General features: G+C 40.1%; 1 protein-coding gene across 4 annotated transcripts in view; it reads right to left on the bottom strand.

Moving 5' to 3' along the window:
• Positions 1-25,801, bottom strand: part of KDM5A (lysine demethylase 5A) — a 98,095-nt gene that overhangs the window by 36,635 nt on the left and 35,659 nt on the right. For all 4 annotated transcript variants that reach the window (XM_029205266.1, XM_029205267.1, XM_029205264.1 and 1 more), the window contains 11 exons: positions 25,388-25,582; positions 19,958-20,139; positions 19,450-19,574; positions 18,831-18,981; positions 17,392-17,506; positions 15,139-15,494; positions 11,392-11,530; positions 8,601-8,780; positions 6,895-7,056; positions 4,691-5,242; positions 4,162-4,305 (listed from right to left, as the gene is read on the bottom strand). In XM_029205266.1, the coding sequence (XP_029061099.1) occupies positions 4,162-4,305; positions 4,691-5,242; positions 6,895-7,056; positions 8,601-8,780; positions 11,392-11,530; positions 15,139-15,494; positions 17,392-17,506; positions 18,831-18,981; positions 19,450-19,574; positions 19,958-20,139; positions 25,388-25,582 (2,301 nt within the window). The remainder of the gene's footprint in view (positions 1-4,161; positions 4,306-4,690; positions 5,243-6,894; positions 7,057-8,600; positions 8,781-11,391; positions 11,531-15,138; positions 15,495-17,391; positions 17,507-18,830; positions 18,982-19,449; positions 19,575-19,957; positions 20,140-25,387; positions 25,583-25,801) is intronic.

Below are 25,801 nucleotides of genomic sequence, written 5' to 3'. Positions count from 1 at the left end.
ATGCACTGCAACGAAGAGTAGCCCCCGCTCGCTGCAACTAGAGAAAGTCCGCGTGCAGCAACGAAGACCCAAGGCAGCCATAAATAAATAGATAGATACATAGAAAATAATGATGGAAAGTAAAGACAGGTAAAGATAAATTTAAAAAAAATTACTTCTCCAGGGTGAAGTATGAAATATGAAGTACTCACTGACTTTGGTAAGTTAAAGAGGCATTGTTAGCCCCAGAGCAATCACTGAAAAAAATAAAAAATAAAAAGGGGTATAGGTAAGAAGCCAATAAAGGAAATAAAATGAAACCTTAAAAAAATTGTCAATTAACCCAAAAGAAGGCAGGAAAAAGCAACAGAGGAACAAAAACAGAAAAAAATGAAAAATAAAGATGGTCAACTTAAATCCAACCATGTCAACAATTACATTAAATGTAAATGAACACCCCCAATTAAATGACAGAGATTGTAATACTGCCTAAAAACCAAGATTTAACTATATATTTTACAAACACATATATATGCAGAATGACACACCAAAAAGAACCCTACCACATGTGCTGTCTACAAAAGACGCATTTTAAATATAAAGACACAGATAGGCTGAAGGTAAAACAACTGATAACAGCAAGCTTAAAACAAATTACTCTTCCTAAGAAGGAAAATTACAGTTCAGTCCCACTAATGGCAAATATGCAAGAAAGGAGGAATGGCTTCTCAGTGAGAAATGTGTTTCACACACAGATCTGTCACTCCACCTTATCTGATATTAGCAGGACTAAAGTCTCAGACAAAATCTACTCTACAGTAAGTCCCCTACATACGAACGAGTTCTGTTCCGAGAGCACCTTCCTAAGTCCAACAAAGTTAGCCTAGGTACCCAACTAACACAATCGGCTATACAGTACTGTACTGTAATAGGTTTATAACACTTTTCACACAGATACATAAAAAACAAACAAACACACACAAAAAAACATTTTTAATCTTATAGTACCTTTTTAAAATACAGTACCTTGAGAAGTACAGTAGTACCAGCTTTTACGCTTGCTTCTGGACGTGCTGGGCTTGAAGTAAAGACACTGTACTACTGTACTCTACACAGCACTATAGAGTAAAGTACACAAAAGCACAGCCACTTGTAGATCCCACATGCCGCGGAGCAACCAGGCCCATGCGCGGACTTAGCTGTCACACGTGTGACAATGTACGCCAGACACGTGAACAAACTTAGGTGACTGGATACGCAAATGCACGTTCGCATCTTTCAAAGTTTGCAACTTGAAGGTTCGTATATAGCGGACTTCATTTCCACCAAAGCTCAAGCCACCCAAGTGTTAACAAGCATAGAGAAGAAAAAAAAATGAAAGAATCCAACTGCTTAACTTGCCTTTCTGTAAATTAAGAAATTATCGGGATAAAAAAAAGAACTTCCTGGGAGATAATACCTACTACTATTTTATACCCTCCTTTCTGGTGTGTAATTGTACACAGGTATGCATTTGAAAAATATAAACTGTAATATGGACAGGCAGTTCCAGTAAAGGTAAACACTATGCCTTAAAAGGAAATAATCATGTGAATATATGAAAGGTTATCCCAGACACAATCACAAGACATCTGTGACAGACTTTGTTTCACATAGATTTTCCTAACTAACCAGTTTCTTGAATTGCTTGCTCCGATTATTTTAGTGATCACAGGGTATCACATGCAAAATGAAGTCATCAAACAATGCAAAGCACACACTGTCTGTCTTAAACATTTCAATGCTATGATAACTAGGATCAATGACTGATTTTATTTTTCTTTATAATTACCTACTCTTCTTCCTAAACCGGCAGGGGCTCTTCATCCTAGCAAAGACATTAAATTTGAACTATTTTAAGGATGATTTCATGGTCACAAGTAGGGGAGATCATATAAAGGGAAAAATCACCAAGCCAACTGCAAATAAACTGGCAAATAAGATTTTCATTACACAATCGGTGCTTGCGCTATAGGAAAATCCTCAAGAGTATAATTTTTTTAGTGCAAAGATACCGCCGTCAAGGTAAATTTGACCTTGAATTACCATGTCTTGCCACCCTTCTTCCACTGTCCTAAGCTGTCAAATACACTGCTAACATTATAAAATCCATAATCTTATCTTTCTACCCTGCGAACACCCTCTCCTCAGACTGTAAGTTAAGACCCCCATATATATTTTGCAAACAGAGGACTACTCCATACAACCGAATCAACCACTGCTCTGATCCCTAGCCCTGAAATCATGTAATACCTGTGATGTTTTGTTTTCATGGGTTACCAATCTGCCTCCAAGCGAAGTCCATCCTGTTTAGCAATTCTAGAGTGCTGGTTGATACCTAATGTGCTAGAAAGATAACAACCGAAGTACTGAGGGCCTCTAAGCCACGGCAAACAGGCAATTCTAGTACTGGCTAACTTATACGTGGCGTGGGCAGCATTCCCTTTCAGCTGCTCCTGGTCATTCTACCAACTTTATAAATAAAGATGGTCGTTAACCACAAGGATAACAAGGTGCTTAGGAACCTTATTATACTTTTAATTAATTAATTTTATTTTCGGCTGCGTTGGGCCTTCGTTGCTGTGCACGGGCTTTCTCTAGTTGGCTGCGAGCGGGGGCTACTCTTTCTTGCCGTGCGCAGGCTTCTCATTGCAGTGGCTTCTCTCTGTTGCAGAGCATGGGCCCTGGAGCGCACAGGCTTCAGTAATTATGGCACGTGGGCTCAGTAGTTGTGGCTCACAGGCTCTAGAGCACAGGCTCAGTAGTTCTGGCACACGGGCTTAGTTGCTCTGCAGCATGTGGGATCTTCCCAGACCAGGGCTCGAACCCATGTCCCCTGCATCGGCAGGTGGATTCTTAACCACTGCGCCACCAGGGAAGTCACTTAGAACCTTTTTTTTTTTTTTTTTTGCGGTACGCGGGCCTCTCACTGTTGTGGTGTCTCCTGTTGCGGCGCATGGGCTCCGGACACGCAGGCTCAGCGGCCATGGCTCACAGGCCCAGCCGCTCCGCGGCATGTGGGATCTTCCCAGACGGGGGCACGAACCCATGTCCCCTGCATCGGCAGGCGGACTCTCAACCACTGTGCCACCAGGGAAGCCCTAGAACCTTATTTTAAATGCTAATTCAAGTTTCAACTTTTCTCAAGTCTTTAATTCATGTAATTTAAAAAAATTCCCTCATTAAAACATCCCCTTGATCCATTTTTATCTTGATAAAAACATTTTCCAGTGGGTAATTTACAAGCATCTATGATGGATGGTTTAACTTTATATCCTGGGAGTTCTAATGCCGATGGTATTCATGCTCTAAGAATGAGCTTACCTAGTATGCTGAAAAGACAAAGGAAAAGACAGTGAACAGACTGGGAAGAGAAGGCACCCTAGTTTTTTCATACATCAGAGTACGAACTCCCCGGTTACTGGCATAGATGCTAAACATTAGCTCAACAAAGAATAACACAAAACAGATCAAGAGATTAACTGTAAGCTGGCAGAGTGTCTGCCTAGATCATGATGTTGTTACTAGACAAAAGACAAAGGTCTTGGGCATGACACAAAACAACAATAAAAGGCCAAAAGGATCCAACACAAAACCTTGCCAAAACCTTCCCTTCATCCCAGTGTGGTGTCATTATGAAAACAATCATATTGAGGGCAAATACTTTGTTCTAACTGTGACTGTAACTCCACAAATTCGAACCATGGGCCCAAGTATAACCCATCCCTGAATATGACATGCTGTCTAGCACCACTCAGATAGGAGATCAGAGAAAAAGACTCGAAGCAAAGCTAGAATGGGATTCTTAAAACTACAGAGACTTTAACAACCCAAAGGAAAAAACAATGACATCAGCCACGAAAGTTTTCAATAACTTAAATGTATAATTTTTCTAGTCCCTCTAAGCCTCGGGGTGAGGAAAATAAATACAGATTTTTAAAAATTCCATCCTTTAAAAAAAAATTAAGTTTCATCAATCTATATATTTTTTGGAGCACTGAAAAAATGCTATCACCATCAACTAGGATAGAGAGATGACTAGCTTTCTCTTCCACTTTCAGGCTTCAAACACCAGTGTCCAACAGCTTTTTTGAACAAACTCAGTGATCAGGTATGTGCCCACACGGCCTGCCCTGTACTTACCTTCGTGTCACAGCCATATGTCTCCCGAATGTCTTCATCAGAATCCGTCTCTTCATCATCATAGTCCACCGTTTGCCGAGGGGAAGAAGATACACTGCTCACCACCCGGTTAAAAGCAGACTGCTGGAAACTAGGCAAGTGCCCCTAAACAACAAGCAATCCCAAGATGAGCAGAGAGACACACTACAAAAACGTGAGTAATTAATGTATGCTTAAGACCACCAAAACCTAACAAACCTGCAAACTGGCTAACAGAATTCAACAGTTAGTACAGATCAAATTATTTGATTATAATGCTAAGGTCCACCTGAATGATATTTCCAGGTAATACCTCACTGAAACAACCTTACATATATACCCAAAGAAAATCCTATGGGCGTACATGCAAAGAGGAAATTACGCGTAATATAGTTGCTAGGAACTTACTGTTATTTTCCTAATCTACTGGTAAGATAGATTTGATTTACTACTTACACACTGACAAATATTATCCCAAGAAACAGGAAAAAAAAGAAAATTCTAAACTTGCCTGTAAGTCTGGATTGGCAGCGGCTTTTTGGAGCTCTGCGCTGATGATCTTTTCAGTTTTCTCCCGAGCTGCCTGCTCCACCATCCGCTGGCTCAACACAGAGAGCTTGGCCAGGGCAGAGGACAGCTCATCCGTGGCCAGGGCTTGCCGGGCCCTGTCCTGCCAACTCATTGCACGTTCTGTCAAACACTGAAGGGCCTCTCCTTCAGGCAGCCGTACAGGCAACTTCTGAAGGGATACCAGGAGGGACAGAATGGTCTCTAGCCTAGGTCTTCGAGACCGCATACAGAGAGGGCAAAGGAACTTTACTTCTTTAGCCTGCCAGCTAGACCCTTTCTTCTGGGAACTTGACTTAGGAAGAGGAACACAGCTGTTATGAAACCAGTCTTTGCAGAGCTCACACTGGAGCATAAACCCACTTGCTGTCTTGCGGCAAATGCAAAATTTTACTTCTTCTATGCGGTCTACCATTGACATCTTGGCTAGGTTGGCTGCTCTGAGGGAATGCATGGCTTCAATCTCTTTTTGCTCCCGTTCTTTGAAAACTGCCACCTGTGTACAACAAACATTTAAGTGAAGGGAGTCACTGCAAAATACCCCAAAAGTACCAAATCTTCAAGGCTAAGGGATCACCTCCATGTTGTAGCCTCACGGTGACAGAGCACTGTCTTTTTTTTTGGCCACACCGCACAGCATGTGGGATCTTAGTTCCCTGACCAGGGATCGAACCCGCCCCCCTGCACTGGATACACAGAGTCTTAACCACTGAACTGCCAGGGAAGTCCAAAGCATTGTCCTTTTTTAAAAAAAAAAAAAATCAGTAATTTCTTAAAATTTGGGGCAGCATGACAGTTTCTGTGCAAACATTCCTCATGTGCAAAATTCGCAAGTACTCACAATTCGCATCAGTAGAGTACTTTTTAATTCTTCTATAGGGTGCAGTAGAAAGATGGTATGCCTTGAAATCAAGCAGCCTTGGTATGAGGCCTGGCTCTTACACTTAATAGACTCCTGATCCGGGTTACAAGTTTTCTGAATCTCAGTCTTCCGAAAAATGAGAACACTACTAACCACTTTTTGCTGTTTTAAGGATTAAATAAGATAACGTATGGAAGTGCCTAACTTGGTGCCTGGCACAAGATAAATAATCAATACTGACTCCTCACCCCCTTGTAATTCATTCTCTGGGGGAAAGTCTGATACAAACCAATTTTTATTTCTTTCTAGGACTTTCCAACTTATGTAGAAGAAGAATAACAAAGCCTGATGACTAATTATAACAAGGTTTTATGTAACTCATTTCAAAAAAGTATATAAAAACAAAATTTAATTATTATGAATGTTGTCAGGGCATTTCCTTTTTAAACTCCGGCAGCTTTGAAGCAGTTCTGAAATAACTTCCAGTGCTATTTTTCTGGCGAGACTAACTTACTGGGCAGGCTCTCTAGCAAGAAATTATTTCCACCAGCCTCAAAACAGGATCATTTAGGCAGAAAGAGCCATATGAACTCGCTTAGTATATGCGACTCACTACTACTACATATTGCCCAAACTCATTTTATTTTCTACTTCCTCAGTCTCCTTGTAATTGTAACATATTCCTCCTACTCTCCAACAAAACCCATAATTTTAATTAGCTACAAGCATCTTACTGCACACTCACTACACTACTGAATGCTGCTAAAAGAGGCAGACACTGCAAATTGCAGCTGCTATCAGCCGGCAGAAGTCCTTTGAAAAGCACAACAGCACTAAGCACCAAATGCTCTGAAATTCTAGCCCAGTAAATCCCATTCCTAAGAGTCAAGTGCAGGAAAGTGATGTGAAGAAAGGAAAAGGCTATACAGAGCAGTTCACTTTGCTATTACCCATAACAGCGAACTCCTAGTAACAACAAAAATGGTCAATATCAGAAAAGTGTTCAGCAAGGTATGGAAAACTTGATGGAATATTAGATGACTACTAAAATAACAATAAAGAAGAGAGATGGAAAAGACAATGTTAGGGAGAGAGAAGAGTAAACTTTTTATATTCTTTGATTCCAAATATTAAAAAAGATGTGAAATATGTATAACCATAAAGCCAAAGATAAAGTACACAAAAATAAAAATAGTTAAGAACATAAAAAACAGTGATTCCGCTAATACCTTCACAGAATTCTGTATTCACCAAGCAAATTCAAGATGCACTACATAATTTCTTACCACTGTGGCTGTATCTCTGGTTTCCTCCAATCCCTCCTCCAGATCACTCAGAGGTTCAAGGTCCAGATCCTTTTCTTTTTCTTTTTCTATTAGTTCTTTTACTTTTTTCCTTCTATTTTTTCCACTCCCATAAATACCAATGTCAGTTCGGGGACTAAGCACCTACAAAAATAAAACCAAATATGGAGCTCTGGTTTAAAAAAAAAATCTCAAAACTGAAAATAAAATGAACCATTTACTGACCACTCACATGTCTTAGACACGTTCTTATGAACTTCATATGCATTATCTAATTCAAAACTCCCAACAAGCCTCTGATGTAGGTGGTACTATCGGCACTGTACAAACGAGGGAAACCAGAAAGGCAACAACTTGCCCACAGACACAGGGTTAGCACTAGGAAGCCAGTCCTCAAACATGAAAATATCTTACTCCAAAGTCTATGCTCTTAACTACTATGTTCAACTGTTCAACATGAAAAAGGGTAATGAGTATTGAAATTTGTGCTTCTCACTATTCACAATAGCCAAGACATGGAAGCAACCTAAGTGTCCATCAACAGGAATGGGTGAAGAAGATGTGGTACATATATACAATGGAATATTACTCAGCCATAAAAAAGAATGAAATAATGCCATTTGCTGCAACACAGATGGACCTAGAGATTATCATACTAAGTGAAGAAAAACAGAGAAAGACAAATATTATGATATCACTCCTATGTGGAATCTAAAAAAAATGATACAAATGAACTTATTTACAAGACAGACACAGAGTCACAAACATAGAAAACAAACCTATGGTCACCAAAGGGAAAAGATAGGGGGAGGGATAAATTAGGAGCTTGGGATTAGCAGATACATACTACCTATATATAAAATAGATAAACAACAAGGTCCTACTGTAGAGCACAGGGAACTGTATTCAGCATCTTGTAATAACCTGTAATGGAAAAGAATCTGAAGAAGAATATATACTTGTGGGACTTCCCTGGTGGCGCACTGGTTAAGAATCCACCTGCCAATGCAGGGGACACAGGTTTGATTCCTGGTCTGGGAAGATCCCACATGCTGCAGAGCAACTAAGTTCATGCACCACAACTACTGAGCCTGTGCTCTAGAGCCCACGAGCCACAACTACTGAGCCCGTGAGCCACAACTACTGAAGCCTGCGTGCCTAGAGCCTGTTTTCCGCAACAAGAGAAGCCGCCGCAATGAGAAGCCAGTGCACCACAGTGAAGAGTAGCCCCCGCTCGCCACAACTAGAGAAAAGCCCACGCACAGCAACGAAGACCCAATGCAGCCATCAATCAATCAATCAATCAATTTAGAATATATATGTATAACTGAATCACTCTGCTATACACCAGAAACTAACACAACACTGTTAATCAACTATACTTCAATTAAAAAAGATTTTTTTTAAATTTGTGCCTCTGAGATATAAGATCTTTCAGTGACAGAGTCCATTATAACAGCAGAGATAACATCAGGCTGACTTCTTTTTCTAGACATAGTATTAGATGAACTGGAAACAAGTCTGCCCAAGGCTCCAGATTACTGGTCAGCATCTGATATTACCCAAAACGGAATCCCCTGTGTAACCATGACCAGCTAAACTGAAAACAACCCTCGCCTCAGGTATTACATCAGCAACTCCTGATGAGGGTGCTGAAGTGCACACACATAAAGTAAACCGCCCCTCACCTGGAGCAACGTGTGGCTGGAATTCTTCTTAAGAAAGGTCCTCCCAGTCCGTTCTCTCCAGGCCCGTGCTGCCGCCACTTGTGACTCCACCTGGGGCAACGCATCAAGACGCACAGGGAGAGGGCGGCCTTTGGCAGATAAGCTTTCCAGCTGCTCCAAGTAAGCATAATTGCTGCCACTCTGAAGAACAAAGGGCATCCTTACACAGTTTGCAATCTCTTAGAAAGTCTGGCAATATATTGTTGGTAGACCGCACAAAGACTTTAGCGTTAATTTTTTCATTAAATATTATTCTTTGAACCTAACTGTATCAATATCTCTTGAATTAACAGAGCCTTCCAACGTCCTTTAAAAAAAGTTTGCGTAAATTCACACTGTCAAAGATTTTTGTTTTATTAATTAACAAGGGACCCAGTGAGATGTGAAAACTAGTTCAAAGGACAATCTAAAAACAAACATATATAAATGCAATTAGGAATGAGGAAAGGAATTTGCTAGTAGATGGAAACAGGTATTTAACATCATACCCATCAATGGAATCATCTTTTCTACAGTGTGGAAAATCATTTGTTCCTTACAAATTTAATTACTTTTCTACAGACTAATTCATTCACATTACTATCATTTTTAAACAACTGAGAGAGTTGTAAAATAGCTTGGTCAAAGAACGTCTAAGGCATACACTCCTAGAATCAAACCATCCTGGATGGTTCGCTGAACAACATCCACCGTTCTACAGAAAGGACATAAGTAACCTCTTCTGCCTGTTTCAAAGCCTTTCACAATTTTCCAACTACTACAGAGCAGTATTTTAGTTCTGGTAACCACCTCCATTTTATGTCCTACAAACACAAACAAGAATGGATATTTTCCTTCTAAGTCACAATGTTTCAATATTTCCACATAATGAAGTAATTATTGCTTTTCAAATTTATACGGCTTTAAATTTACTAAATAACTGAATCATTACAGGAAGTGAGAGTTAACGTAATCCATTCCAGGGACTCGGCAAGAATATCAGAAGTAGTAGGTTGGCAGCCTGTAGACAATAAGTCAGCGCGACACCTCAGAGTGCATCAATCCCCCAGCAGACAGAACACATAACCTTTCCTATAAGAAACTGTGTATATCCCCATAACATTCATCACTACTCAGAAGCTATGAAGGAAAGGCATCGTGTTTCGTGCTAAACTGACATTCCAATAGTTACTTCCCACGTATTACCTGACATATTTGCCTATATATCCATTTTAGAAGTTACAATGAAATGGAAAGACAAGAAACTTAAGTCCAATTTTTAAAAAGAATGAGAAGGTTCTAGCCATAAGAGATATTATAATGGTATCATTAAATCACTATGGTACTAGGATAAGAATAGACAGAGAAGAGAATAATTGAAAGAGAAAAGAAAGCTCAGATACAGATAGGCTCAAGAAATATATTTACTACTACTCCCTTTCGTGCCCAACTACAGCCATCTGACTATAGAATACCTTCTGGCTAAGCCCCGACATAGACAGCCTCTCCCAGGCGACGTACCCTAAAGGGCAGCAGAAGCTGTCCACTCTCTTAGAGCTGACAAGCCAGTCCTCCCACTGAAGGGAAGCGTTTGGTGAGGAACAGTCCTCTATAATCACACAGGAAAACCATGACAGCTACCTCTACCTGCAGGCTCGGTCCTTCAATCGTAAGCAGCCAATTAAGGGTTCTCAGTCACCTGAGAACAACCAACTGCCTGAAATAGGTCGAAGATGAAACAAACAGAGGAGCTGTCTGATGAAAATAGATAACTTTAAAAAACAGAACAGAAAGAGTAGCAGTTAAGCAGGTCTCAGAAAAAGTCAACTGAAAAGAGAAGTCACTAGAACTTGACACTTAGAATACTCTTTCTAAGGGCAGCAGCTTAGGGGGAGAGGTGGCTTCCTCTTTCTTTCAGTGTAGTTCTACGATAAACAGTATTTACATACTCAATACGGTAAATGCTGCCTAACGGTTTTGTAATTCAGAAGAAAAATTATGTATTCAAGCACACTTTCATCTCTATATAACGCTTAGCTCATTGTCTTGAACTACAGATGTATGATATATGTCTCGCCAACTAGAATATGCAATGTTGAGGTCCAGGGTTCTATCTTTACACCCTCCCCTTAGTTTCTGCTCCCAAACAACCAGAATAGTAGCAAGAGTATTGTGGGGTTCAGTAAATGTTGATTTCAGTTTCTTTTTCTGCCACTTATTTTAAAAGTAGTTGGGGGACAGCAGGGTGGAGTGGGGGGAATAAATTAGGAGTTTGAAATTAACATATACACACTACTATATACAAAATAAGTAAACAACAAGGACCTACTATATAGCACAGGCGACTATACTCAATATCTTGTACTAACCTATAATGGAAAGGAATCTGAGAAAGAACACAAACACATGTATAACTGAATCACTTTGCTGTACATCTGAAACTAGCACAACGCTGTAAATTAACTATACTACAATTAAAAAAAGATAATTGGTGTACATGGCAAGAAAGAGAACACAGCAGGAAACAAACTACTGCTAAGCACTAACTAAATGGCTAACTCTGTCATCTTTCATAGCAGGGAGTCAACAGAAACAAGTAACGTTTAAACAGGTAATATATATTTTGAAATAAAAATCAGATGGAAAAACAAGTGAATTTTAAGTACATAATTATTTTAGTCCAGTTATTCTATTCTAAAGAATTAAAGGCTTAAAGGATTCATCTATGAGACAGCATTACCTGAATGGTAGGACAATTCAAAAGGCTCTTTACCTGAATAGCTTCCACTTTACTTGTCCATTCTCGAGCCTTTTGTAAGGCTTCTTTCAGGGACAACACATTGGGTAGAAAGGCTGGAATATTCTTAGCTTCATTCACGATGCTTTCTAAACTTGCCACACTGTGCCGTGGTCTTAAAAAACACAAAAATAGGGTGTAGATGTGTGAGGAAAAGCCAAAACACTACTACCAACACTTAAATAACATTCTAGAATGTGTAATGAACTTTCATACACATGACTTCACTTAATTCTTACCATAATCCTATAAGGGAGGCAAAACAGGTATTACCTCTATTTCTATTTTACAGACAAGAAAAGTTTAAGTCAAAGTAGGTCAATTATTTTCCCCAAAGTCATTTAAAGTAGTAAATGGCACACATGAAACACTGACTCAGAATGAATCTCAGATCCCATGCTCTTTTTTTCACTACACTAAATTACTTCTACTTTAGTTCTCCACAATATCTGAAATTGTCAGAGATGCATATTAAACAGCTATGTAGAAAGCAGTAGTCTAGAAATCCATTAACGTTGACCAAGTATATTTAATTCAACTACTTTCATTAACACCTTGTTACACAAAGATGAAAAAAACATAGACCTTATCCTCAACTCATCAAAATACAAGGTAAGAATGATACTTGTACTGAGAACTAAGAACAAATTACTGTAGGTTCACTACCACCGGAAGCAGTAATTAATTCTGCCTGGGGGAGTTGAGAAGGGTTTTGAATTAGGCCTTAAAGAAGAAGTACAATTTGGTCAAGTAAAGGGTTAAAGGAAAAACAACAGGAATATAATGAACAAAGACATAGAGAAAAATTAAAAATAAGTTAAAAATAAGTTTAAGATGGGGGATGGTGAGAATGGGAGGTGGGGCAGGAGTAAAAGCAAGAAGCAGGGAACTTGGCAGGAAAGAAAGACGCAGGTTGAGAGGTCTTGAGAGACATGAATTTTCCTATGTGAGCAACAGGAAGCTACTGAGCGTGGAAACAGTTTGACCATCCATGAATCCTGCTATGTGCTGGGCACTGTGCTAGGTCCTAGAGAAGATGAATGCACACGACTGACAGAGTCCTTGCCTCAGAAACCCTTTCATCTGGGGGGAGGTGATTATTAATAAAAAGTTACGATACACTGTAAGTGCAATGCTAAAGGAAAGTAAAGATGCTATCAGAATATACAGTAGGGGAACTTAACTGACTTGGCAGTGAAGGAAGAATTCCCAGAAGTGACCTCTAAGCTCGCTTACCCTTTCTGAATAGGAACTAGTCAGGAAACCTGGGACCAGACACTGGGTAGGGGTGGTGGAGGTGCACCACAGGGGGTGGGCAGAGGGCGAGAGTGTTCCACAGGGGAATAAAATAAACATGTGCAAAGGTTCAGAGACAAGACAGAACACGGCAGGTCTGAAGAACGGGGGGAGGAATCACTATGTTTAGAACACAGAATGCAAGAGGGAGGATGGCAAGGGGTGAGGGTAGATATTTAAGCAAAGGGCTAGATTACAGATGGCCTTATAAGTCAGGTTAAGGAAATGTGAACTTCATCCCAAGGGGAATGGGAAACAGTGAAGGGCTTTAAGCAAGGGAGTCAAACAGTCACAGATGTATTTTAGGAAAATACTAGTTTCAGTGCGGACAATGGCTTACTGAGGGGTGAGGTCATAGACAGAACCTGGTGCTGTGATCCAAGCCATCCGTAACAACAGTCCAGAGAAAAGGAATGGAAGTGAAAAACACTGAGGAAATATCATCAGTGTGACTTGGTAGCTAACTGAGTCTGACGGCAAAGAAACAGAAGGGTGGGGTCAAAGTTAATTTCCAAAGTTCTGGCTCGTTCAAATGAGTGAAAGAGGGTGTAAGTCAAAGAAAACAGGAACAAAGGGAAAGAGCATGGGAAGGAGTTAACAAGGGTAATTTTGAATATGGGGAATTTGAGGTACCGATGGGACATCCTATGGAATTATCTAACAGGCAGACGGTATCTATAAAAAAAAAATCTATGTTACAGATGAGAATTTGACATTAATCAGTATAAAGATGGTAAATGGAGACAAGAAATTAAGATGAAATTTCCAAGGAGGTGTAAAGAGTGAGAAGTGGTCTAGGCCAGAATCTTGAGGAAAGCCATTCTGAAAGAGGCACAGAGAGATGGTCAAAGACAAAGGAGGAAGATATCCAGAAAGGAATGGTGGCAGTGAACCAATGCTAAGAGACGAAGAATACGAAGTATGCGTTTCAGAAAGACAACTCAACAGGAGCTAGAAAAGGGAGGATTCACCTTCCCACTATCCCCACCAACCCCATCAGTCCTCTCTTTACCAACTTTATTCCCTTCACGACACTATCTGAAATTCACACACTCATTCACTTATTCACCTGTCTCTCCCCACTATGTCGGCTCTATTTTAGAGCAGGGACCTTGTGTCTTTTCCCTATGGCCTCCACAGCACTTAGAAACAGCACCTGGCGTGTAGTAGGTACTCCATAAATACTCACTGAATTGCAAAGATCGAGGGAAAAATGTAACAGTTATGTAACTAGGTCAGTGACAGTGGAGTTGAAGAAGAGAGATTCAAAAGGCATTCTGGAGGCAAAAATCACTAAAACTGGTTAAATGTAGGAAAATGGGAAAAAGAAAATTTTCAAGTATTACTAGCAATAAAATTTCACTCAGCAGACGACTGTCAGTTGTATCAGGTGTACCAAGTCATAGTCTGCACTCCCAAGTTATTTAACTTTTCCCATTTAATATGCTCCCACCTCCTAGAACTACCATGAATCTGAAGACATGGAGTGATCTGAATGCTTCCGATAGGAAAAGCTATAAACTTTATTATATATTCTCAGTGGCATCTGGCATCCAGCACACACGGAGCCTTCTCCTGGCTGAACAGAACCGTGTTGATCAAATCATGTGCGGGAAAGCCTATCAAATGCATGCAAACTACGTGACTGGCGAAGCAGTTAAGTACATGGAGACGCTGGAGTGAAGCGGAAAAGGCTTACGCTTGTGCTGTTATTTGACAGCTACGTGATCTCTGTAAGCGTCCCGGCTTCCTCATCCTCACAAAGGAAATCGCACACACACTAATCGTAAGTGCTGAGAAAACACTTTCGTCAAGAGCATTACCGCCAAACTGATGGACGCTGTACTTCAATCCCAGCAGCCCAACGGGTGCTGACGCTAACACCACACGCTCTCCTGCCTGCCTGTCGGATCTCCCTCTGCTTTCCTGCATGAATCCCCCATTCATGTGAAGACCACTTCACTTCTGCCACCTAAGCACATCCTACACACTCCTTAAGCTTAGCTTAGGACATTTCTCTTACCTCCCCTTCCACTTCAATCCCACTCATTCTTCAAGGCTCTATGTAAGTTCTTACCTTTCTCTCAAGCGTCTCTTCTGACCACCTAGGCTAATAATGACCTCTCCTCCTCTGAATCCTTCTAGGATTTTTCTGGACCTCTCAGTTAACAACATACTGCAACACAGCTTTATATTTCTTAGCTCCTAACTAGAGTATCAGTAATGGAAGGGCTCTTATTAAAACAAGTACTCTGCACACAGTGTGCACACAATACTTGAAACTGTCTGTATGCAGCCCAATCTGGTAACTTAGTGACCAGTCAGGGAAGGCACAAAACATTTAATTAAGACCCTCATGTTCCTCCTCCCTTTCCACTCTCTAATCTAGTTATTAAAGACGTGACAGTCACCAACATATGTGTTCACCTTGCCTGCAGGCAGACCTTGGCCTTTTCCTCCCATCGCTCAGAGACCGTGAGGAGCTCCTGAAGCTCAGCCATCGCTTTCTCCACCGCATGGTGGGGTGCCAGCCCCACCCCAGAGTCTATCAATTTCTTCATGACATCCAAAGTGACCTGCTGTGGATCTGACAGGGTCAGTCGTACTTCGTCCAACCATCGGGCCTGCTGCAGCTCTTGCTTTAGCCGGGCTAATTCAGGTAGCTCCACGTAGAGACCAGAGCCCATATCTACCAACATCTGCAGTTTGGAAGAATCTGGGGTTTCATCCATCATGGCCTCCTGAGCACGTTCATGAAACTCTTCCACATCGTCCAGTAGATTCTGAAAAGACCAAAAGAAAAAAAAGAAAAAACAAACTTAAAAGACACAAACTGAGTATGGAATACATACAGTTCAGGCAAACTACCAAATTCTAGACTATCTAATAATCTCAGCATCATAGCACCAAACAGATATGATAAAGGCAAAAATATGTTTCTCTGTAATTACATACTCCTACTTTTAAATATGATTAATTCACTCAAAAAATATTTAATGACTGCTGACTTAGTTACAGGCACTATTCTAGGCATACAGCATTAAACAAAAATACAAAGTCTTTGTCTTCAAGGAACACATATTTTAATGTAAGTGGCCAGACAGTGAAGACATGAATAAAATGTTTCGGTTAGTTTTAAGTGCTATGAAAATGAAATGGGGCAATACAATATGTTATAATACAAAAGTGATCAGAGGGAATGGGGGGGAGGGGCATATTACTTTGCAATGACGGTCACAAAAGACAGGTGAGCCAAAACTAAAATGAGGAGGTAGAGGGGGGAACCGCATGGAGACCTGGAAGAGAGTAGTTCAGGCAGGGCAAATAATCACTGCAAAAGCTTTTAAAGAGGAATGAGCTTGTGTCTTGCTCCTAAGTGGCTGATGGGGAGCAAAGTGGAAGCAGGAATAAGCAGAGGTCAGATTACATAGTGCCTTGTAGATTAATTACAATGAGTTTGCATTTCATTTGAGTGGCTTTGGGGAACCACTGGGAGGATTTTAACCACATGGAAGCGGAATGATTTTATTCCTATTTTATTACATAATCACTCTGGCTACTGAATAAAAAATAAACTTTCAGGGACAAGAGCAGAAGAACAGAGACCAGTTAAGAAGCTGTTGCAGTAACCTAAGTGGCAGATTCCAGTGGTTCAGAGCCTAACTGAAGCAGTGGAGGTGATGACTAGTTCACTCTGGGAGACGTTTTGGAAATAATACAACAGGAACACCTGTTTAGAGATGGAATGTGGTGCATAAGGGAAACAAAGGAATCAAGAATTTTGATTCATTAGAAAAGGCTTTTAAGATGTCTTTTAGTCTGCCAAAGGCAAATGCAGAGTATGCAACTGGATGTACAAGTCTGCAGAAAAGAAGAAAGGCAGAGCTGGGAATCAGCTGGACATAGGTGATATTTAACGTCACCAAAGAAGTTATTAAAGAAAGGGCCAAGACTCCCAATATACTCCAAACTTAGAAGCCAAGCCAAGGAGAAATCAAAAAGCTTCCCTAAAGAGAAGGAACTGTGAATTGTGAATCTAAGAAAACCAGAGAGTATGGTGTCAGATGTTTAGAAAAGAAAGTCTCTCAGGAAGGAAAGCATGGTCAACCAGCAAAACGCTCTTATGACATGGGGTTAAGACAACACAACTGATACTGGATTTCACGGTTGATAATCTTGGTAAAAACCATTTTAGATACACAGCCATCGCCAAATCACAAAAACACACCACAAACTATCGAAAGATTACTAACTATGCAGATTCATGTACTTGATACTTTTGAGATTTTACATATTCATTAAACCATGAGGGCCCTGGCAATTTCGGAGTTCTGCATTTTTAAAAGTTCATGAACTAGTAATCACTGATACATTCAGATTCCTTTAACTAATTTTTTACATTTCAATTACATCTAAGTTAAACGGAGGTTCTGGCTTAAAATTAATATAGAAAAAAATATTCTAAACTAGGCTTAGTTCCAGAATTCTAAAGGGGGAATCAAAGACTAAGAATGAAGCCAAGAGTTCTTATTGCCTACTAAAAATCCTTAAATAGCAGCACTTATTTGAGAAAAGAAACAAACAGAACAAAAAAACCAATCTAGACACACTATTCTCTTTACCCAAAACAGGAGCCCATACTACAAAGGATATTACCCAAAAAAGAATGTGATACTCCACCTTTACTTGTCGAGCTTGGCTGATGACACATGGAAGACTAAAAAGCTGTTGGACAAAGGCCTTCAACTCTTCCACTGTCAGTTTGGTCCGAGTCCTCCCACTATCTGGGCTCTGCCTGATGTGAAATAATATTGAGACGTAAGTAAGAAAAATTCACAGTCATTCCCATATCAAAGGGGTTTCTAGTCTCTTTAGAATTCTAACCCAAGAAATCCCAGAATACTAGTGTTTGAGGGATTTCACTGCAATGGTGATCACTTCCAAATTAAGTGTTTAGCTCTTCGGGTAATGACTCAAAGATTCAACTCTCCAAGTTACAGTTCCTCCAATCTCACAAGTATTAAACATTTCAAACATTTAATAAATTCCTCACAGTAAAATGTTAAGTTCACTGATAAAACTAAATCTTCTACCTCAAGAAACTTAAGATATAGGACAAAGACCTTTAAAACCTGGCTTAGGAGACTATAAACCCTCAGAAACTGATTCAAAACTATGTCAGTATGTGCATTTTTCTAAGAAAAGGGTCTTTAAGCTTTCGCCAGATCCTCCAAGGGGGTCAGTGACCCAACGACAGGTGAAGAGTCACTGATGGATGTTGCTAAGAAAAGTTCTCTGATAAAACAGAATATAAAAAAACATATAAAGTAATTAGAGACCCAATGTGAACTGCTATAGAAAAAGGCATTCAGATACAAGAAACGTGTTGGAATTACTAAGAAACAGTTCCACAGGGAATTAAACACACGTGAATTACATGAAATTAAGGGCACATACTTCCAGCTCTGTAACAACAGCCTCCCCGGCACCCAGGTTACTCTTTGCTGCCACCTGCCTTCAGCCTGTAGTGTCGTTTATTTACAAAGGCTTAGTGCACACCTACGCAGTGCCAGGCATGCTTCAAAGCACAGCAATAACAAAAAGGATGAAAATCCCCAACATTCTATTCTAGCATACCTTCTAGTGGGGCTGGGAAAGGAAGAAGGAGATAAGATAATAGATAAGTAAATTCATCTATCAGGAGGTGACAGGGACAGAAGAAAAACAAAGCAGGAAAGAAGAATAAAAGGCTGCAATTTTACAGAGGTTATCAGAGAAGGCCTCTCCAAGAATGCAACGTCTGTAAAAGACATGAAAGAAGTGAGGGAATAAGCCACCTGGGTATCAGGGGAAGAGAACTCCAAGCAGAGCCAAGAGCAAGCGTGAAGGCCCTAAGCAGGAAGACACTGGTGTATATGAAGAACAGAGGGAGAGGGTTCAGGGTGGAGCAAGAAAGAAGGGAGACCAGAAGACATGGTTAGGGCATTACTGGAGGAGGGAAAACACGGCCTCAAAAGACAGGGCAGGGCCTCACAGGCCAGTTAAGGCTTTGCCTTTATTCTGGTCAAAACAAAACAAAACAGAAAACCATTGGAGAACTCAGCTCTTCTTAGTCTTACCTGTGCTTCTGCTTTTTGCTCAGAAGCAGCTGAGCCACAGAAGCACAGGTCTCAGCTTCTTTTACAGCATCCCTGAGTTTTCGAAAGAGATCATTTTCTGGATATTTCCTATCCTCAGCATCTTCCAGCATTACTCGTAATTCAATCAAATCTGTAAAAATAAATTAAATGCCATATACTATGACCACAGAAAATAAAAAACCATTCACCAACCAATTAGCAGAAACACATCACAGCTGTGAAAATCTCAACAATACAATAAAAGCTTATGACCAGGTGCTCGTTTCTAATCCTTATAGACAATTTCTCTTTCTCAATAAGCCTTTAAGGTTAGTCCACTGGTAACAATGGGGTTCCCAAAAATATATGATACATCTGCTGCAAGTTAGCTATTTGTCCCATTTTATATCAACTTTTTCACTTAAAAGAAGATTCTCAAACAGGAAATTAATTCTGTAGTGAAGCAACCCATTAGTCTCAAATCTCATATGAAGCCTAGGATTTCTCCTTCCTGGAGGAAAACAAAACAACGCCTCTTGCAAAGTGACAACCATTTCAGTGTGTGCTTAGAAAAGTGACAACCATTTCAGTGTGTGCTTAGAAAAGGAAGAAACTTAACCTTTCTTGTGGCTGAAGTTGGCAGCTAATGCTTCTGTAACACGACTGACCCAAGTGTCATACGACTGTGCCCTGACTTTCACACCATACAGCAGAGAAGGGAGGTCCTCTAATGGGTAGCGATATCTAAAAAAAAAAAACACCACACAAGAAAATAAAAACTTCCAAAAACCAACAACTTGAAAATAAATTAAAATTGACATACAATCAGCTTAAGGAAAGTAAAATGGCCAGGGGAATGGGGTTTTGGTATATACATAAAAAGAAAATCTAAGAAGCCCACAGAGTTTTAATTCAGGGAGAGACAAGGAACATGTGAAATCAACTTGATAAAACAACTAACTTTAGGTGCCAAGTTTAGGGCCAACTTTAATGGGCTGGTCCTCAAGCAAGGAAGCAAACAGACAAGAGGTTACCAGTCCAAACACAGGGAAGGGCTTTACAAAGGACAGTACTGACATTAATTTTAAAAGACGGTAACAGAAGTTTTACAAGAAACTTCTGGATACCTAAGACATTTTTTCTGCATGGGGCAGGGGCACAGATCAGTTGGATGGTAGAGACACACAAGCCGCTCAGGATTACAGGAACACGTGAGAGCAGAGAGAAAACAGGTGGTTCTGCATGCTGAACACTGTCGCTCATCATCGGGAACAAGTTCAAACACTTCTTCTTCCGACATCAGGACGCCCTGAAATACAATTGATGTCACCACATCAAGTCTTTCCAGTCTTTCGAGCATCAGAGAACTTAAGTTATTAAATTTTCTTCTACTCTGACAATATAAACATGGGAGGTACAATGGCACATCATCAAAATACTTTCTAAAAACACCACTAATTTTTTTTTTTATGAGCAAGACTAAACCTTGGTGTCTAAGAATGCACATGTGACTGAGGAAACATTTTTAAATGCAAGAAATGATTACTACAAATGTTAAAAGTCATTTTTTGAGGGAAGGAAAGGAATCTATAATTGGGAGGTACTTTGAAGATGGCTGACAGATTTTTTTTTTGCACAGTAAGCCAATATTTTTGTATTTACTAGTATTATTTTCTAATATATTTTGCCCTAAAGGCCTTTTTGTATATGCAATTTTTAAAGGTTACACTCTATTTATAGTTATTACAAAATATTGGCTAGCTGATAAAAGTTCTATTTCCTGACCATACTGTGATGACAACAAAGTTTACTACATAATAATTCACGAAGTTCTGTTTGTCTTATGTGGTTTTGTTTCCTATATAAAATAAGAAAAAGATAAATCGAAAATAAAAATTACTGTCCCCAGGGACAATATACCCTTGAACCAGAAATATCAGTAACCTATAATCTAAAAATAACACTGATCAAACATATGCAAGGATAAAGAAATGTAAAATTAAACTATGCAAATCTAAATATAATCTACTTCAAAAAGGCATCGAAAAGAAAGCTAATCTTTTTTAACAAATTTTATTCTTTCTTTCTTTTTTTTTTTGGCCGCCCTACTGCAGCTTGCAGGATCTTAGTTCCCCGACCAGGGACTGAACCCTGGGCCCTCAGCAGTGAGAGTGCGAAGTCCTACCACTGGACCACCAGGGAATTCCCAAGAAAGTTAATCTTTTATATACAGAATGGATAAACAACAAGATCCTACTGTATAGAACAAAGAACTATATTCAATATCCTGTGATAAACCATAATGTAAAAAAGTATATATGTAAAACTGAATCACTCTGCCATATAGCAGAAATTAACAACATTGTAAATCAACTATATGTCAATAAAAAAATATCAAAGTTAAAAAAAAAAGCTTATCAAATTCAGCATGCCACTTTAAGAAAGTAAAGACACTTGAAGTGCATTTTACAAAGACTTCCATTTAATAGACAAGGGGGTTCTGTTTACAGTTTCTACTTACTTGAGCAAGGTACTTACACACCAGTAAATAAAGAAGTAAATCTGGCGGAAGGTAAATGCTGTGTATTATATCCCTTCCAACTTAAAGATTAACAAATACCAGCATATTAACAGATCAGAGAAGTTTTACAGTAAAGAATTCCAGTCATTGTGCTTCCCTGGTGGCGCAGTGGTTGAGAGTCCGCCTGCCGATGCAGGGGACGTGGGTTCGTGCCCCAGTCCGGGAAGATCCCATATGCCATGGAGCGGCTGAGCCTGTGAGCCATGGCCGCTGAGCCTGCGCGTCCGGAGCCTGTGCTCCGCAACGGGAGAGGCCACAGCAGTGAGAGGCCCGTGTACCGCAAAAAAAAAAAAAAAAAAAAAAAAAAGTATTTCTTTCCTATATACCAGCAATGAACAAGTGGAATGTGAAATTAAAAACATAATGCCATTTCATTAGCACTCCTAAAAATGAAATACAGTTGACCCTTGGACAACACAGGTTTGAACTCTGTGGATCCACTTACATTCAGATTTTTTTTCAATAGTAAATACTACAGTACTGTACAGTCTGTGGTTGGCTAAATCTACAGATGCGGAATCATGTGTGCAAAAGAACAGCGTATACAGAGGGCTGACCATAAATTTTTTTAAGTAATTTTATTTTATTTATTTATCTTTTGGCTGCATTGGGTCTTCGTTGCTGTGCGTGGTATTTCTCTCTAGTTGTGGCAAGTGGGGGCCACTCTTTGTTGCAGTGCGTGGGCTTCTCATTGCGGTGGCTTCTCTTGTTGTGGAGCATAGGCTCTAGGCACGCAGGCTTCAGTAGCTGCAGCACGTGGGCTCAGTAGTTGCAACACGCAGGCCCTAGAGTGCGCAGGCTTCAGTAGTTGTGGCTCACGTTCTCAGTAGTTGTGGCTCGCAGGCTCTAGGGTGTGTGGGCTTCAGTAGTTGTGGTGCAAAGGCTTAGTTGCTCTGCGGCATGTGGGATCTTCCCAGACGAGGGCTCAAACCCATGTCCCCGCATTGGCAGGCAGATTCTTAACCACTGCACCACCACGGAAGGCCCTGACTATAAATTCTACGTGGATTTTCAATTCAGTGGAGGGTTGCCACCCCTAACCCCCATATTGTTCAAGGTTTAACTGTACTAAGGTATTGAACAAAATATGTACAAGGAAGAAAACTACAAAACTAATGAATGAAATCAAAGAACTAAGTAAACAGAGAGATATTCCACGTTCACAGATAAACTCAATACTGTCAAGATGTCACTTATTCCCAACTTAAATCTGTAGATTCAGTGCAATCCCAATCAAAATTCCAGCAAGTTATTTTATGGATATTGACAAACTAATTCTAAAATTTATATAGAAAGGCAAAAGACCCATAATATCCAACTCAACACTGAAGAACAAAGTTGGAGGACTGACACTACTCAACTTCAAGACTTACTATAAAAACTACAGTAGTAACCAAGACAATGTGGTGGTATTAACGAAAAAATAGACAAATAGATCAATGGAACAGAATAGAGAGCCCACAAACAGTTGAAAATTACGTCCACACAATAACCTGCATACACATGTTTACAGCAGCTTTATTCATATTACCAAAACGTGGAGGCAATCGATGTCCTTCAGTAGGTGAATGGTTAAATAAACCACCCAGGCAACGAATTATTATTCAGTGCCAAAAAGAAATGAGGTATTGAGCCATGAAAAGACACAGAAGAACCTTAAACACATATTACTAAGTGAAAGAAGGCATTCAGAAGAGGCGACATACTGTATGATTTCAACTATATGACAATCTGGAAAAGGCAAGACTATAGATAGTGAAAAGATCAGTGTTTGCCAGGGGTTTGGGGGGCAGAGAAGATAAACAGGGAAGTGAAAATACTCTGTATGATACCTTAATGATGGATACATGTTGTTATATATTCGTCCAAAGCCATAAAATACACAACACTAAGAGTGAACCATAATATAAACTATGGATTTGGGGTGATTATGGTGCGTCAGTGTAGGTTCATCAATTATAAAAAACGTCCCTCTCTGGTGGGGGATACTGGTAACACAGGAGGCTGTGCATGGGTGGGGCAGGGGATAAATGGGAACTCTCTGGACCTTCTCTCACTTTGTTATGAACTTAAAACACTCTAAAAAAAAAAAAGTCTTGTTAAAACAAATAATAAAATACAAAAGGTTAATAAAAAAACCTTGATCAGGGCTTTCCTGGGGGCACAGTGGTTAAGAATCTGCCTGCCAGTGCAGGGGACACAGGTTCGAGCCCTGGCCCAGGAGGATCCCACATGCCGCGGAGCAACTAGGCCTGCACGCCACAACTACAGAGCCTGAGCTCTAGAGCCCGCGAAACACAACTACCGAGCCCGCATGCCACAACTATTGAGCCTGCACTCTAGAACCCGCAAGCCACAACTACTGAGCCCGCGTGACACAACTACTGAAGCTTGCACGCCTGGAGCCTGTGCTCCACAACAAGAGAGGCCATGACAGTGAGAAGCCCTCGCACTGCAACGAAGAGTGGCCCCTGCTCACCGCAACTAGAGAAAGCCTGCGCACAGCACCGAAGACCCAACACAGACAAAAATAAATAAATAATTTATTTAAAACAAACAAACAAATAAATAAATAAATGAACATAATCAAAACAAAACTTTAAGAATACAGGTATAAAGTGAGAATAGTAACTATCAGGCATATATTAACGTATCCCCAAAATGTAAAAAAAAATGTTCTAAGAAGATGCATTTGCATCTTACTCTTTCTTGTTTCTTTCACAGGTAATTCAAATAAATAGAAAAACAAAGCTAACCATTTAGCAAATATTCTTATTTCTAAGTCAACTTAAATTCTTAAAAATAACCAGCATTTAAATATTTTGTAATAATAGTATTTATATCATTTCTAAAATATATAGTTTTATATTTTCTTTTATAGATTTTTTCCCCCATTTGTGCCAATGAGCAGAGTAGTTAAATTGGATCAGCTTTACTTTTCAGATCCAAATTGCTAGTCCACTGTATTCTTCCTTAGCTTAAAACTATTTTCACTGTCTTAAGACTCTTCAGGTCTAGGGCTTCCCTGGTGGTGCAGTGGTTAAGAATCTGCTTGCCAACGCAGGGGACACGGGTTCGAGCCCTGGTCTGGGAAGATCCCACATGCCGCGGAGCAACTAAGCCCGTGCTCCACAATTACTGAGCCTGCGCTCTAGAGCCCGCGAGCCACAACTACTGAGCCTACGCGCCTAGAGCCCGTGCTCTGCAACAAGAGAAGCCACCGCAATGAGAAGCCCACGCACCACAAGGAAGAACAGCCACCACTCGCTGCAACTAGAGAAAGCCCGCGCACAGCAACAAAGAGCCAACGCAGCCAAAAATAAATAAATTTATTTAAAAAAAAGAAAGAAAGAAAGTGGACTGTACGAGAGCAGGAGGAAGCATGGTACAAACCCAGTGAGGCTACCTATGTAGGGAGGGTTAGGGAAAATGGGCCTAGATGTGGCTGAAGACATAGATTTTCTCATTTACTACCCATTTCAATATGATCAATGTTTAGTTTATTCTAAGCATTCAAAATCCCAACGCTGGGTTATTCGGTCCTTCTTATATTCATTAAAAACTTAGAATGCAGGGAAACACAGATTGATTAACTCTGACAGTCTGCAATCACCAGAAACATAATTTTTATTCAATTACAAAGCTGAGAGAGAAAAAAAATTTTGAATTTTCTTGCTTAAAGAAGTAATACTATATGTAGGAGATTTTAAAAAATACATACATACCTAAGAAATTCTACCTGATAGGACTGCATTTTTAAAACTCTGGAGATGAAGACATCAAGATTCCTAAAACTTTTTCAACTTAAAGAAACCAAAACGGCAAGTACAGAAGTGGGAAATCTTCTCCAAACCAGTAATTTTTGCGTTCAACTTCTAAAGGAATCAAAGATGAAAATGGATTCTTTCCACAGGTTTAAATTTTGGTATATCCCGTGAGCAGTATCAACTACAGGAAACGTACTCAGCAAACTCACCATCTGCATAACAGACTCCCTTAACCGTGTCTCCTCTTCAGTCAGGAGAGTCAACTCCTTGCACACCATGGCGGCAAGCCCCACGTCCAAGCATTCCGGATCTGCTGCCATCTTGAAAATCAGTTCCTCGTGCGAGAAGACACAATGGCGCCTCAGCCGACGGTAATGACTGACACACTGACGGCCAATGGGCAACTGAAAACAAGATTCTCAAATTAAATTACTTGCTTATAACACATTCCAGAACAGAACCACTACTTACCCCCCAGATCCTCTCTTTTATTATAAAGAACAGAGAATAACAACGTCCATTTGAGCATAAGAGGTAACTGTAAGTATTAAACCCTTACCACCCAGCAAGAATTTCAAAGGCCTTCCCACAGGAAATTCCCATAATGTGAGATGTTGAGCTGC

Source organism: Monodon monoceros, unplaced genomic scaffold (genome assembly GCF_005190385.1).
Source record: "Monodon monoceros isolate NGI ecotype Baffin Bay Population unplaced genomic scaffold, NGI_Narwhal_1 Super_Scaffold_6, whole genome shotgun sequence".
NCBI classification, from domain to species: Eukaryota; Metazoa; Chordata; class Mammalia; order Artiodactyla; family Monodontidae; genus Monodon; species Monodon monoceros.
This window is presented reverse-complemented; position numbering and strand designations above follow the sequence as displayed.